Source organism: Trachemys scripta, chromosome 5 (assembly GCF_013100865.1).
Source record: "Trachemys scripta elegans isolate TJP31775 chromosome 5, CAS_Tse_1.0, whole genome shotgun sequence".
NCBI classification, from domain to species: Eukaryota; Metazoa; Chordata; order Testudines; family Emydidae; genus Trachemys; species Trachemys scripta.
Genome location: NC_048302.1, coordinates 64,482,067 through 64,497,604, shown reverse-complemented (window position 1 = coordinate 64,497,604; position 15,538 = coordinate 64,482,067). Strand labels below are relative to the sequence as shown.

The window sequence follows — 15,538 nt, the reverse complement described above, 5'->3', positions numbered from 1 at the left end:
TGAACTGATCAAACCTTTTGCAAAGCAAGTTGCTTCATGGTCACGAGAGCACAACCAGATTTTGGTGAATCTCTGGCATGAGGCCAGTAAAATTGTGGACTTCAGCAAAAGCACCAGGTCTGACTATGCATACTAGGAGAGAGCTTAAAAAACTGGCAGCTCTGCAGATTTTTTGGTCAAGTGATCAATGCAGGGAGCTTATTAAGAGGCTGAAGAGTGAGTACTGGAAGACCAGGGACAAGAACCGAACCTCAGGCAACTCAACAACATGCCCATTTTATGATGTCTTCTGGGTTTTGGACACTGCACCCAGCACAGAGCCAGTTCTGCTTCATGATGACCTGGTCAGCCGGGATATCCCCTGCTGGCCCCTGACTGCAGCATGGGAACTGAGGGGAACCAGAAGCAGGCTCTCAGTGAGGAGCTTGAATTGACTTTTTTTTTTTTTTTTTTTAATGGAAAAAAGTCACAGAGCAGGCTGTGGATCAGGATCAACAGCAAATTCTCCAACCTTACTTGGAAGAACTGTTTTCTTTCCACCGTTCCCCACCCCTGACAAGGAACAGCCCACTGACAAACCTGCAGAGAACCTGGTGGAGACAGAAGCTATCCCAGAGCCCAGTAAGTGTGACTCAAATGTAAAGTTTATTATTATAGTAATGGGAGAGATTTCTGCTGTAAGAAGCAATGCAAAAATGATAAGGCCTGGCTACCGGCGTTGAGTTACTAATCTGTAACAGCACCTAGATGTCTTTTCCGTTCCCCCCTCCCCCCCAAAGGAGTTCAGAATGGTGACTTGGAGTTTCAAATGTTCATAGACCGCTGAAAAGGTTATTTTAACTATGTCACAGATGTCTGCTAGGGTCATTCTTGTTTTCCTTTCAGTAATAAGAAGTTTGCCATTCTTTAATCACTCCTCCTGGGTCTGTTGAGCCACTTGTGAACAGTGAACTGAGTGTGTGTTTGGGAAACAGTATTCTATTTCCAAATCTAGTCCCTTCAGTTAAAGGTAATCCATGCAATCTGCAGGTCACAAAATCACGTCTCCAAAGTCTGAGTGTAGTGTTGGGTTTTTTCCCCCAGAACCGTGCCAGATGTGGGGTGGAGAAAAGCTGCAGATTTCAGTGTGTTTGCATGCAGCAATAACAGTGCAAGCTGTTAAGTGAGCTAACACAGCATTGTGTTAATTCCCTCATAGATTCTGACCCAATCCTGGCTGCTAATAGCTGCAAACTTTTCCTGAAGCAGGAACTCCAGATAGTTACCTACATTGTGGGGAAAGGCATATTTTACAGCCCCCTCCCCCCCTCATACAGTTGACCAATCCACTCCACTCTCAAATGTGCTGTTCAGTCACTGTATGTTTGACTACATGAGCTGTATACATTGCAGGTCTCCATCCATCAGCTTGGAATAACATCTCCCTCTACCAATAGAGCACCACAAAAACAGTTATGTCTTCCAAAATATGAAAGGCCTGAAATGTCAGAAAAAGCCTTTTCCAGCAAAGGCACTATACCCTTTTCTGCCCCCTGAATATGGCACTTAGTTATAAAAAAAATTTTAAACAGAAAAAAGATTATAGTTTTAAACTTACCACTGTTTCTGCACTTCACACTGCAATTAACAAGGCTATGTCCGGAGACAGTATGAGGACTGAAATATTCACCTCACAATATGTGTTGGTTCACTTTAGAAATGTTATATTTTATGTCCTTCAGATTCCACAATCATTAATTCTGTGCTCCTCCACAGAGCTAGTTTAGCCAGTAACCCTCTTGTTTTTTTGGTCCTATTTCAGGACCCTCAAGCTATGTTGCCTGCTGTTCTTCAGGAACTTGATCCCTGGCCCAACGTATCTTTATGGACGATTCCGAAAGGAAGCGTTTCCACGATGATGTTATAGTTGATGCTCTTGAGAGGGTAGACCAGCAGGTCCAGTACCAGAAGAAAAGGGATGAAAGACTGGAACAATGGCATGCTGACAGGTAGCAGGAAAGACTAAGGCTCGCAGCCCAAGGGGAAGATAGGGTTTCAGCGAGGGAGCAGGCACTTGCAAAACTGTTCTTGGAACAGGAATGGCAGCTAAGGGAAGAGGACGGAGCTCAACAGAAAGAACTATTTCAGCAACTCCTGTCCATAATGACTGCAAGAGCACCAGCTCCTGTTGCCTCCCCCACACCATAGCATGATCATTCTGCAACATACCTGCAGTAGCTTGGATATCTCCATGTTGGGGCAGCTTATCCATTCAGGAATCATGAGGGGAGGGCCAGGACATCTACACGCCATGCGGCCTTCCTTCCGTCAACCCCTTTCTAGTGGAAACCTCCACCCGCCTCCCTTGCTGCCAAGAGAGGGGAAAATATGTAAAGAAGAGAAAGGAGGATGTGGGACCAGGGGACATCTGGAAGTATATTGTGTTGGGCATTAACTATTTCCTGCCCTTTTTTGTGTGTGTGGTTTTTATAATGGCAGTTCACCTGCCCAAGACTGAGTGTTTTAATATTTTAAGATATGTTTACAAATAAAGCATGCTATGTTTTCAAGAAAGTTTATTGCTATCACTGCATTACATGTTGCAATCATGATTTGAGTTAATATAGCTAAAAACATGTTCAGGAGCAATTAAGCATTAGTGAGCAAGCAGTATTCCTCTATTTAGCTAGGCACAGCGATTCATATTTCAATAAATATGGTCTGTAAAGCCATTCTGCTACCCCCTCCCCCTCACCAAATTTGTTATTTGTGTCATTAACTTATATTGCATGGTAATCATGCCTACTCCCCTCAAGCATATTTATACAGGTACTATTCCCCCCTCTTCCATTGGGACATTAAAGTCCATAATGTGAGAATACAAAGCACCCCTGACTTCTGCTGCCCAGGTGCAACCAGTTCCTGCAGTGGTAGCTGAGGGTACTGTTCCAGTGTCCCCTTGCTGTCATAGGTCTGTTCAGGGGGAAATGGCTCACCTCTGGCTTCACAAAGGTTGTGAAGAGCATAGCAAGTGACAGTAATGTGAACAGCTTTGATGACACTGGAATCCAAATGGATTTGTGGACACCTCCAATGTGATTTTAATTTGCCATAAGCACATTCTTTAATCATTCTAAAGCTGCTAATTAAACCTTTTTTTTTTTTCTTTTCTTTTTTTTTTTCTTGCCAGGGCCTCTGAAATAAGGATACAGTTTGGCATTGTGAACTTTTTCTGGATAGCCCATGCTGACATTCATAAAAATGCCTTTATGGTCCACTAGTGCCTGTATAACAATGGAGTAGTACCTTTTGTGATTTATGTACTCATGTGGTCCTTAAGAAGGGCAAATTATGGGCACTTGAGTCCCCTCAATAACCATGGCATAGTTAGGAAACCCCATTCCCTCAAAATTTAGTAATTTTCTCAGGAATATCTTTAATGCCTGTCTCCTTGGGGTAAACGAGACACCTGATTGCCTCAGAAACCTCCACCAGCGTCAACTTTCCAAACTGGTTAGCAATGAACCTGTAGCAGTTGGGTAATTGGCTTCCAGACAGTTATAGCAACCCACTTTTGGACTGGCAAAGGTGACCTCCAAGGTGTGTCTTTACACTTGAGGATGGGGACAAGCTGCTCACAAAGCTCCAGAATTTTGGCTTTCTTCATGCAAAAGTTCTGGACCCACTGCTGGTCATGCCAGGTATGCATGATGATGTGATCCCACCAATCTGTGCTTATGGCCCTGTGCCAGAAGCAGTGGTCTGTGTGGGATGGCATCAGCGGCTATGCCAATTATAGCATCTGCCAGTATGAGTCTGCGATGGGGGTTGGAGGGTGGTACTCCACTGCCTCGAGTGTTGAGTGCAGTGGGCAGTGGGTACTGGGAGTCTGCAGGGCTGGACTGTGATGGGGCAGGGGTAGAATGCAGCGGGTACAGACTGGAGCCAGGAGGTTGATAAGAATTTGTTCGCATTGTCTGGGCGGCTCTTGGGAAAGAGTTTTGCAACAGTGGCTGCAGGGGAGGGCGGGTGCAGAGCTGCTCGGTTTCCAATGCTAGTAGCGCCTGGAGCGTGTCCTCTTGGTGCTCCATAATGTTTGAGAGCCGCTCCGTGGCTTTGTTCTGGCGCGCCGCGTTCTCTTTTCGGTCCCTCTTCTCATTGTCCTGCCACTCCTTCGATTCTTGTTTTTCAGCTGTGGAGTGCATCATAACATCACGCAGAAAGTCCTCCTTAGTGTTTAGTGGCTGCTTTCTAATTCTGCGCAGCTGTTCAATCGGCGATAACAAAGAGTGATGCTGGGCTCACAAGGTCATCCCGGGGAAGCCAAAATGCAACATTTTACAGAAGCAGTATTGTTTGCAACACAGACTACCGATTTAAAACACAGACACTATTCAAATATCTGTCACTAACTGGCTGACCCCAGGCAAGAGCACACAAGCCACAAGACCCTCAAAATGGTGAGTAACCACAGGGGCAGGAGAAGTCAGTGTTTGAGGACCGTACTGTAGACCAAGCATGTGGCTCTTGGGGAGCATCAGCACTGTAGGGAGAGGCCTTATACTCATTCCTGTCCCCACATTTTCCAAAGGTTGTGTTCATTATGGAAGATATCTCACTGCTGAGGGTGAGCAGGGAATCAAGGGAGGGTCTTCTCCAAGATTGCAGCTTCCGCCCTGGCCCTCCGCCAGTGACGGCAGAGCGATGCGGGAAAGTTACCCTTAATGGTGCAAGGAACAGTAGCTCCGCCAAAGAACCTGTGTCAGTGGATTGCCCAGTATCTCCATGAGAGTTTCGTGGAGATCTCTGAGGCAGATTCCTGTGAAGTGAGGGAGTCAATCAACACCCTGTTCCACCGCTCAGACTGGGCATGTAGGGATATGCGCATCATGCAGACAGAAGCCTGCTTTCTGCAACCCTGCTGCCCCCAACAACTCGCTTCAGCGATTCCCAAAATCAAAGCCACGTACCAGGGACCTCCTTTCCTGTTTGCGCTTCACCAAGATCCGATTGCTGTGACTGGCTATCCTCCGGGGTAGAGAAGAGCTCCTGGCTGCATGCATCTCTGACCTCCGAGTCGTCCGCTGCCTCTGGGTCCCCCTCCACATCCTCTTCCAAGATTTCCTCCTCCTGGCTTGGTCCACTCTCAACTGGCATACGAGCCACCGAAATATTCACAATGGCCTTCACAGTGGAGGTGGGGTTGCCACCGAGCATTGCGTCCAGCTCTTTGTAGAACTGGTGGCATGTGGGTGGAGCGGCAGTTTGCCTCCTGCACCTTGTGATAGGCATTCCGGAGCTCCTTCACTTTGACCCTGCACTGTAGTGTTTCCCCGTCATGGCCCCTTTCTGTCATGCTTTGTGAAATCTGTATCATAATTCCTACAGCTGGAGCACAGCTGGGACTGGACAGCATCCTTTCCCCAAATGCTGATGAAGTCCAGCAGCTTGACATTGCCCCAAGTAGGGGATCACCTGGAAAGATGCGCTGTGATCACTACAACCATCACCGAGCAAACAGGAAAGGGACTTTCAAAAATTTCCAAGGAATTTAAGGACTGGGGCTCACAGTTGGTCACCTGAGGGCAGGGCAGTAGAGTTCAAACGGATGACCAGAGAGGCGAGAACAAGCATTGTGGGACAGCTCCTAGAGGCCAATTGCAGTGCTGTAATCGACCAGGGTGTCTACACTGGCATCGCAGCACTGTACCCCTGGTGCAGAAAGCTGTACACCTCTTGTTGGGGTGGCTTTTTTTACAGTGCTGCAACTGTGCAGTTTTTGCACACGAAGTGGCTTGGCAGTGTGTACGCCTCGGGAGTTACACCGCAGAAAGCTGCTTTATTGCTCAGAAACTTGCCAGTGTAAACCACGCCTAAGTGATCAAGAGACTACACTAATGGTGATGAGACAATGAGAATGTCTAATTCAGAATTATGCTGCCTCGAGGGGACAATTTACCTTTGAGTCTGGATTTAGTATTCCTGAATGTTGTGCCCAAGAGGCCCATTGAGTTTCCGTGGGCCAGCAACTATCAACGCTAATTTCTGCTAGAATAAAAGAACAGACCTTAAATTCTTCTGTGCAGTAAAGCAGCAAAAATAAACAAAACCCTTGAATACAGTCAACTCTTTTTTAAAAGAAACTACAAAAGGAATAAACTTACATTTCCTCAAAGATGAAAATACATTAAAAAATCTAATTAAAAGAATCCAGTAGATTTATTTCCTGTCTACCAAACTGTGTGTTCAAAACAGCAGAATTTTTTGCGTATGTGTTTAAAGGAAGAGGTATGTTAGAACAATGACTTTGTAGCAGTTATTATAATGTATTAATATTTGAGATAGCTTGTCCTGTCTGCATGGTCCTTCCCCTAGAGGGGCTAGTGTCCTACCATCCTAAATAATTCTTTAAAGGAAATGCTATAAGTCCAGTTCCAGGGAACTTTTTTCCTCATTTATTCTAGTTCTTATACTGTTGTCTTAATTGTAGCCTTTAGGCTATCTGATACGAATTCTTAGAAACAAATAATCCCAAAAAAACCTTTTGAGGTGGTTATATCTTTAAGAATGCTTATTTCTGGTACTGCTCTATACATATGCTAAACACCTCAGTGAAAGGTAATAGTGTTTGGGCACTTGAAGAGTACTTTATGGTATGGTATGTTTGTTAAATATTCCAGGGTAGCAGAATCATAAATGTTCTAGAACAGATTGCCATAATCAGTGTTTTAAAAAAAAAAAAAAAAAAAAGGGGGGGGGGGGAGGGACAATAGAAGCTACTGCTCCGTGCCTGTTCAATTATACCAGTCTAGTAAGCTCCCATCAATTATGGAGTATTGCAGCTCTGTCAGGAATCTAATAACTTTACAATTAGCTTTAACAGCAGCACTGTGTGGAAGTAATAAAGCTTCCATATTTATAGCGACAACGTAATCTGAAGTTATAACCTCCATGCCATAGTGTTTTGGCACATCTGAGCTTCCTTTCTGACAAGTCTAGTTCTTTGCTGGAAGGGAGGATTACCACAATGCAGGATATTGGGATGACCTTTTAAAAAGGCTGAAAAAAGATGGTAGCATTATTTTTAAAAATGTACTGGTAGCTGAGATGTACTGACTCAGTAGAAACAAAATACAGATGTATCCACAGTTCTGTCTTCAAAGGATAATGCTTATAACCAAAAATTAAGTTAACACAAACACCAGAGAGAGAGAATTTGGCCTAGACCTACAACCATTTCTGCAGAGCACTATTTTCCTACAGACAGCCTCCCCTCTTTTTTTCCCCCGGGCAGCAAGTTTCTGGCACTTAATCGTTGCACACCTTCTCTTCTGCAAATGCTTCGGCAACCATCCTCTTCACTGGGGACAAGGCAGTGCCTTTCAAGAAGTGACTATCCTGAAGCCCATGGCACTTGTACATAATTTAAAACATACAAAGTTAATAATTCTTTAAGTAGATGCAGCCGTGTATTCCACTTTGATGTGGATGTGCTCAGTGGACTGAAGCTGGAGAATTTTGCATAGCAGTACCTGTAGGAAGCAGATCTCAAGCCACGTGGAGACTAACATGGTATTTTGACAGCTATGTTCAAATTTTATAACTTATAATTAGGGCCCTACCAAATTCACAGTCATGGGATTTTAAAAATCATTAATTTCATGATTTCAGCTATTTAAATCTGGAATTTCACAGTGTTGTAATTGTAGAGAACTTGACTGAAAAAAGAGTTGTGGGGTGGTTGCAAGGTTATTATAGTGGGGGTTGTGGTATTGGTACCCTTAGTTCTGCAGTGCTGCTGGCAGTGGCACTGTCTTCAGAGTTGGGCAGCTGGAGAGCAGTGGCTGCTGGCTGAGAGCCCAGCTCTGAAGGCAGAGCCGCCGCCAGTAGCAGCGCAGAAGTAAGGATGGCATGGTATAGTATTGCCACCCTTACTTCTGTGCTGCTGCCTGCGGAGCTGGGCCTTCAGTCAACAGCCGCCACTTTCCAGCAACCCAGCTCTGAAGGCTGCAGTGCAGAAGTAAGGGTGGCATGGTACAGTATTGCCACCCTTACTTCTGTGCTGCTGCTGGCAGGGCGCCGCCTTCAGAGCGGGGTACCTGGCAGCGCAGAAGTAAGGGTGGCAATAGCATGACCCCCATGCAACTCCCTTTTAGGTCAGGACTCCCAATTTGGGCAACACTGGTCTCCCACCGTGAAATCTTTATAGTATAGGGTAAAAGCACACAAAAGTCCAGATTTCATGGTCTGTGAATTTGGTAGGGCCCTACTTATAACATATATTATAAACCATAGTGGCAGCTGGTGGTGACATCCCATACTTAGATTGAAGAGCACTTAATTATAAAAGATTCTTGTGACTCTTTTAGAGAAACTGTTAACACAGAGGTGGGCAAACTACGGCCCATGGGCCACATCTGGCCTGCGGGACTGTCCTGCCCGCCCCCTGAGCTCCCGGCCAGGGAGGCTAGCCCCTGGCCCCTCTCCTGCTGTCCCTCCTACCCCACAGGCTCAGCTCACTATGCCACCAGTGCTCTGGCCCGCTGCTCCTACTGGGCAGCGCGGTGGTGTGGCTGGCTCCGGCATGGTAAAGGGGCGTGGAGTGGGGAGTCCTGGGGGGGCAGTCAGGGGACAGGGAGCAGGGAGTGGTTGGATGGGGCGGACATTCGGGGTGTGTGTGTGTGTCAGGGAACGGGGGGGTTGGACAGGCATGGGAGTCCCAGGGGGCCAGTCGGGGACAGGGAGCGGGGGGGCTTGGATGGGTCGGGGCTTCTTTGGGGGAGGCAGTTGGGACAGGGAGCAGGGGGGCAGTTGGTTAGGTTGGGAGTTACAGGGGGCCTGTCAGGGGGTAGGGGTGTAGATAGGGGTTGGGGATAGAGAGAAGGGGGGTTAGATGGGGAGGTGGGGTCCCGGGGGGCAGTTAGGGGCGGTTTGGGAATAAGGAACGGGGGGCTTGGATGGGTCAGGGATTCTGAGGGGGGCAGTCAGGGGACAGGAAGTGGGAGGGGGCAGATGGGGGTGGGGAAGGCTGTTTGGGGAGGCACAGCCTTCCCTACCCGGCCCTCCATATAGTTTTTGCAACTCCGATGTGGCCCTCGGGGCAAAAAGTTTGCCCACCCCTGTGTTAATACATCTGCTGCCAGGTGATGCAGTTGGTCCTGTCATTCAAACTGAGTATAATACGTTTGGGGAAGGTTTTTAAAATTGTAAATAATGGTTTTAAAATAGTTATAAATATCTTGACAATACATACAGTAGCCATTCTTTGAAGTTGTTAGCAGTGCAGGTGTGCTTAAGTATTTTCACTGCAGCTAAGCTTCAAAGACCCAGTGTCTTTGAAGCAAGAACAAACTAACTTTATAGAGAAGCTAACAACTTTTGCTGTGTTCATGGAACTGGTATGTCTTGTTTCTTTTAAACTCTGTATGACAATTTGGGCTGGGGGAAGATGGTGGAGGTTGAGTGCAATTCAAATAATGCACCATGTAGTTGTTGTGAATTTAATCTGGAATATTTGCTCATTCTGATCTGAGATTTATTACTGTAGTTAGCCAAACTGTTTTCTTTTAAACAAACAAACCTGTCTCCACCCAACCAACACACTTTAGCATGTTTCAAAGACCCATAGTCCAGGACATAACTTCAGTCTTCAGAATGATTACATTCAAAAGTAAATCTAAACCAGCAAACCGCTTTCTCCACAAACTTGACAGGGTCAAATTATACTTAGTGACTTGCTACTTTTTCGTATGATCCCACTGCCTTCATTTGAAAGACAAGAAGCTTTCAGGGGATCCGCATTATGTTTTTGGCCAGAAGGCAAGTTTTGCCTACCTATGATGCCTCCTAGTATGTGAAACTATTCTTTCCCCCTTCTTCTGTTCCTTCTATTTCTATCTGAATTAATTTCTTCTCACTCTCCTCCCTCCTCCATGAAGGTCTAATATAAATATTGGTCCTGTACATAACTTTTCCTTTTCTCTTCTTCCTACCTAGAATCTCTATCAATGTGTCACTCTTGCAGTATTGCAGGAGAGGTTTTATTATATAACCTTTAAGTTATTGTGCTTTCTTGGGTTTCTTGGCTGTCTAATAAAATGCTGATACTACAAACAAGAATGCATTTTGATCTATTATACGTGTAAAGGTAAAACTTAATTTGAAAAATAGTTTAATGTGTGTATATATATATCTCATGACAAATGTGCATCGGTGTCTCATCCACAAATTTTATTACTTAAAACGGTTTCATAATTAAACATGCTCTTTATTTGCAATTACTGCTTCTTGTTAAAATAATTTGGTAAATACATTTTTAAAGGTTAATATATTTTAAATCTTCTTGTATTTTAGTAATAATTGAGTCTCTGAAAGGCCTGCCTCCAGTAAATGAGGAAAGCATCATTTTTAAAGGAGATCGGCATGCAGCAGGAAAGGTGTGTGAAACACAAAAGCTATTATATTGTATTGCAGTTTGTTCTGTAAAATAATATTTGCTAGGTTACTTTGATAGCTCTCTTTAGTTTAGAGTGTGACTATTTTTGCATATGTTTTTAAACACCTAACCTGTGTATCTTGCATTTAACAGATGGTATATGTAATACTAGAATAATTAACCATACTTCTAATACTTTCAAGGAAAAAAGTCTCCGGGTTCCAGCTCAGAGCCCTGTGGACTGCAGCTGTCTATAGTGCCTCCTGTAACAGCTGCATGACAGCTACAACTCCCTGGGCTACCTCCCCATAGCCTCCTCCAAACACCTTCCTTATTCTCACCACGGGACCTTCCTCCTAGTGTCTAACGCTTGTGCTCCTCAGTCCTCCAGCAGCACACCCTCTCACTCTCAGCTCCTTGCGCCTCTTGCTCCCAGCTCCTCACACTCTTGCACTACAAACTGAAAACCCAGGTGCCCTGATTAGCTTGCCTTAATTGATTCTAGCAGCTTCTTCTTAATTGGCTCCAGGTATCCTAATTAACCTGCCTGCCTTAACTGGTTCTAGCAGGTTCCTGATTACTCTAGTGCAGCCCCTTCTCTGGTCACTCAGGGAACAGAAAACTACTCATCTAGTGACCAGTATATTTGCCCTCTACCAGACTCCTGTACCCCACTGGTCTGGGTCTGTCACAATACGTATTCATGTTTTATTACAACACCATGAAATTTAAGATTTAAATATTTTTGAAACTGTGAAATTCAAGATTTTTAAAGTGCTATGACTGAAATTTACGAAAATGGACCATGAATTTGGTAGGGGCCTGGGTATAGAAGACTGTGTGGTAAGGCAATTTCCTGTTATATCCCAGGGAGACCTTTATTGATTTAAGTTTCAGTATCTTTGGGGTATATTGTATTAAATGAATGGTTTAGATCAGTGGTTCTCAACCAGGGGTCCAGGGCCCACTGGGGTTCCCCAAGCAGGTTTCAGGGGGTCTGCCAAGCAGGGCCGGCATTAGACATGCTGTGGCCCAGAGCAGAAAGCTGAAGCCCCACCGCATGAGGCGGAAGCCTGGGATTCCAAGCCCCGCCACCCAGGGCTGAAGCCAAAGCGTGAGCAACTTAGCTTCACAGGCCCACCAGTGGTGTGGGGCCCTGGGCACTTGTCCTGCTTGCTACCCCCTAACGCTGCCCCTGCCTTTTATATGCAGAAAACAGTTGCTGTGGGCCTTGGAGTTTTTATAGCATGTTGGGGAGGCCTCAGAAAGAAAAAGTTTGAGAATCCCTGGTTTATATATTATTGTGAACCAGGATTGTGTGTTATATTTTGAGGGGGGAGATGTGAGAGCTGGGGATTCAAAGGACTATACTGAACAATGTGCTAGACAAGAATGGGCTTTTGGAACAGAAAGTGTTAAGTGGTTTTCCTGTGGAATGTGTGTGGGGGTGAATGCAAATTCCCCACCTCTGATTATGCAAAAAACTCCATACTTTAGAATCTATGCCATGAGGAGTGGGTCATTGTTTGCTGATCACCTGTTACATGAGATCAAAGACAGAACTATTTGTGGTGATTGTGGTTCTGAATCTAAGTTACTTGTGAACTGGTAAGGCATGGGGAAATCTAGTTGTGGGTTTGAAGGACTCATACCTACAGAGATCGGAGTTGGGGTTATCTCTGGTAAGCTTTTTAACATGTTTATAGGTTCTTTTATTGTTTTCAGTGTATTCTCTGTAATGCTTTCACCTTAATAATAAATGTGCTTTCTTAGAAAACTGTGTTGTAACTTACAACTGTGGGCAATTACACTGTTCATAACCTCTGGAAGAAAGCAAAGTGCAGATGCTGAGCCTTTGGGCAGTTCAGCTTGCTAGAAATATCACAGTGTAGGGAGGGAACTTTGCAGCCTGGGGGGGGGGGGGGGTGGAACCCATTCAGGAAGGATAGAGATGTAGTTCTCTGTCCGAAAAGGTGACTGATGAGGATCCAGTAATGTAGAGTGGTTACCCTTGGTAGACCATGGAGGGGAAAATATAAGTGCCTTGCCCTGAACTTTGACAAGCAACATGACCAAAGAGAGAAGAACAAAGAGTAATAAAGGAAAGCGAAGAGGTAACAAGGCGAAAGGACAGGGAGGAGCAGAGGGAGTCAAAGCAGTAGAAGAGGATAATGAGAACTGGGTAGAGGCAAGACTATGTTGGCAAGGACGAGGAGTGTGCATTTGGTGAGAGACTGCTACTGGTGTGGTGGTGACAAGAAGAAAAGATATGGAAAGAAGAAAATTATTTTTTAGCAGTGATATTTGCAGAAGACAAACATAATTCTGTCAAACAACTCATTAACAAAAAATCAGATCACAAAATCTCAACATGCAAAAAATTAATTATTTGATGTCTAGTTTTTTAAATGTACTAGTTAATGTTGTCTTCTAATAACCAATAATGTTTACATTTAAAATTTCACAGTTGTCTTTCTCTTTGGAAGTTGTTTCTTCAGGTAAATTGTGATTTTTTTTTTTTCCTTTCAGATATATGAGATATTTGGTCCTGTTTTGCATCCCTTCTATGTGTTACTATTTAACAGCCCTGAGCATATTGAAGCAAAAGGTATTAATATCCAAGATACCGTGTATTTTGCGCCATCAGTGGAAGACTTCACCCAGTATATATTCACAGAGAAACTAAAACAGTGAGTATCTAACTTATTAAAATATTAGTATAATATATATTGTAATGTAGCTAAACAAAGCACCGTATCTTAAACTGGCCAGGATAGGAACAAAAAATAAAAAAAAAGGTAAAAATTCGGTACTACCAACTTTGACAAAGAGAATCTAATTTTCTCTGCATGTACTTTTCTTTAAAAACAACTACAAAAAACACCCCAACAAAACTGTTCTAGAGATTCAGAGCCATGCTGTAATAACAAAGTTGTACATATAGTAGTGTAGAAAGATAATTATTAGAGGAACATATGTAATCTTCAAGCTTCTAAGTGTTTGAGTAATTACTGAAACTTAAATTATTGTTAAAACAACCTAAAATACATAATCAGACTTCCAGTGTTCCCATGTCACTATTTTATCTGAAATAGTTTAATTTTATTGTAATTGGCACAATTTCTGCAAAAAAAAAAACAAAAAACCAAAAATACCCCCACCCCTTTTCTTTGTAATGTATTTCATTTCCTTTCTTCCACAAATGAAAGCTTTCTTCTGTCCTAAGAGACTCTACCACCATTATAAAAATCCCTCTGACAGATTTTTTATTCCAAATTTGATATTAATAGTATAAAATTCATTGTCTAGCATTATGACAAAATAGCACTTCTGCAACTGTAGTTAATATTACACAACTCAGATTGCATCTATGTGCTGCAAGTGGAGGGGCGTGGGGGATGGTCATATTGAGTAGCAGTACATTGTCTGATGTAGCCCATAGTTATCTGCAAGGCTATAGGACTGGCTTTGCATTTTTCTCATCCTGCATCAGCATAGTCTCTGTGTATCTGGGTATGCTGAGACTTATGATTGTGACCTGAGAATCAGAGCTCCAAGTACAGCTAGCTTTGGTCTCTTATATGTTGAGCTCCTATGCAGCCAGCATTGATGATTGACAGCAATTATAATGCTCCAGGTCCTGCTCCTGACTAGATAATTGTAGCTTCTCCAAAAGGAACAGCTCGAAGATCAGGATCATAAGGGAAGCTATGATCTCCTTTGAAAATGTAGCCTGTGTTCAGCCCATATTGAACAAAGTAAAGTTTGTGTTTTATGCATAAATCTCACTTTGTTTTGTTAACCAGTACAACAGAGGAAAGTAGATGTTCAGTTAATAATGTAATGCTTTTAATGAAGAATAATCACCTGCTAAAAAAGGAAAATACACTTGTCTGAAACATGAAGTCCAATCTAAAGAGTTTAATTTTAAGATTTATTGTTACATAATATTTCTGATAAGTCAGCCTTTTGATGGACTTGTAAATCTTAAGAATAAATGCCAAAGTTCAAAAATCAAAGAATTATTACCCCTTCTTGCAGAAGGCTATTTAGTATCTCTAGTCATGTGAACTGTTGTGGTATGATGAGGAAGAAAAGCCAGGCTCAGAAGTAGGATGACAAGTTTGTCATTGTTTCCCTGTCTGGCTTATAGCAAGGTTTGAGTATTATGGGCAATCAGTATGGTTGCAAAGTGTCATGTAATGGCCTATCAGAGCTACAGGTTCCCTTTGATACTTCGCTTTGGTATTTCTGACAGACATTTGTTTTCTTACAGAAATTCTGGGGGTGGAGGGTGGGGAAGAGAAATGTTTTTGTTCCTCTGACATCAAAGGCAAGAGTTACATTCCACCATTAAAGCAATTTGGCAGTCTTCTGCTGCTCAGGAATAATCAACTGTGCACACACACAACAAAAAGCAGGTTTCCCCTCCTAAGTATTTGTATTTCATCATTGTTGGTTCTGAGTGCCTCACAATTATTAATAGATTTTATCCTCCCGATTCCTGTGTGAGGCAGGGAAGTGCTATCAGTGGTTTTACAGACGGGGGGACTGAGACACATGGTACCTACAGTGACTTGCCCAAGCTAACATGGATAGTCTGTTGCTCGAGCAGGAATTGAACCAAGATCTCATTAGTTCCAGTGCAATGCCATAATCTGTGGACCATATTGTAGGCACTTGAGTCTCAGAGTATGAAATGTGTGCTGCTATGAGAATATTAACTCCCCTTTATTCTTACTGACATGTTGTATCTGCTTAATATGTGTATCTCAGCAGAAATATACTTAGCAATAACTGACTGTTATCTTCTTCTCTCTATTGTCTTCCTTCTCTCTTGGGGAATGCTCGTTATGTGATGAGTCCCTTAAAAGAATTTTCTTGTTGACTGAGGTAGAAATGGGAGGGGTTACTATGTCTGACTTCAAACCACTTGGAATTGTAGATTCTTGCTGCCTGGCTTCCTTGTTGGTGGAGCCATGGTACTTAATGCTACGATGAGGGACGAACAGTGCAAGTAGAATTGCTAGTAATTTTCCCCTTGATATCCATTATGCAGCTGCTATTAGATACTTTCAAGGTAATAAACATATGCACTTCAGTTATTTCTATTTACAAGTTTTA

General features: G+C 43.4%; 1 protein-coding gene across 2 annotated transcripts in view; it reads left to right on the top strand.

Annotated features, from left to right (window-relative positions):
* The window catches only part of NAF1 (nuclear assembly factor 1 ribonucleoprotein), a 76,468-nt gene that overhangs the window by 38,052 nt on the left and 22,878 nt on the right, over positions 1 to 15,538 (top strand). For both annotated transcript variants that reach the window (XM_034772012.1, XM_034772010.1), the window contains exons 4-5: positions 10,333 to 10,415; positions 12,944 to 13,104. In XM_034772012.1, the coding sequence (XP_034627903.1) occupies positions 10,333 to 10,415; positions 12,944 to 13,104 (244 nt within the window). The remainder of the gene's footprint in view (positions 1 to 10,332; positions 10,416 to 12,943; positions 13,105 to 15,538) is intronic.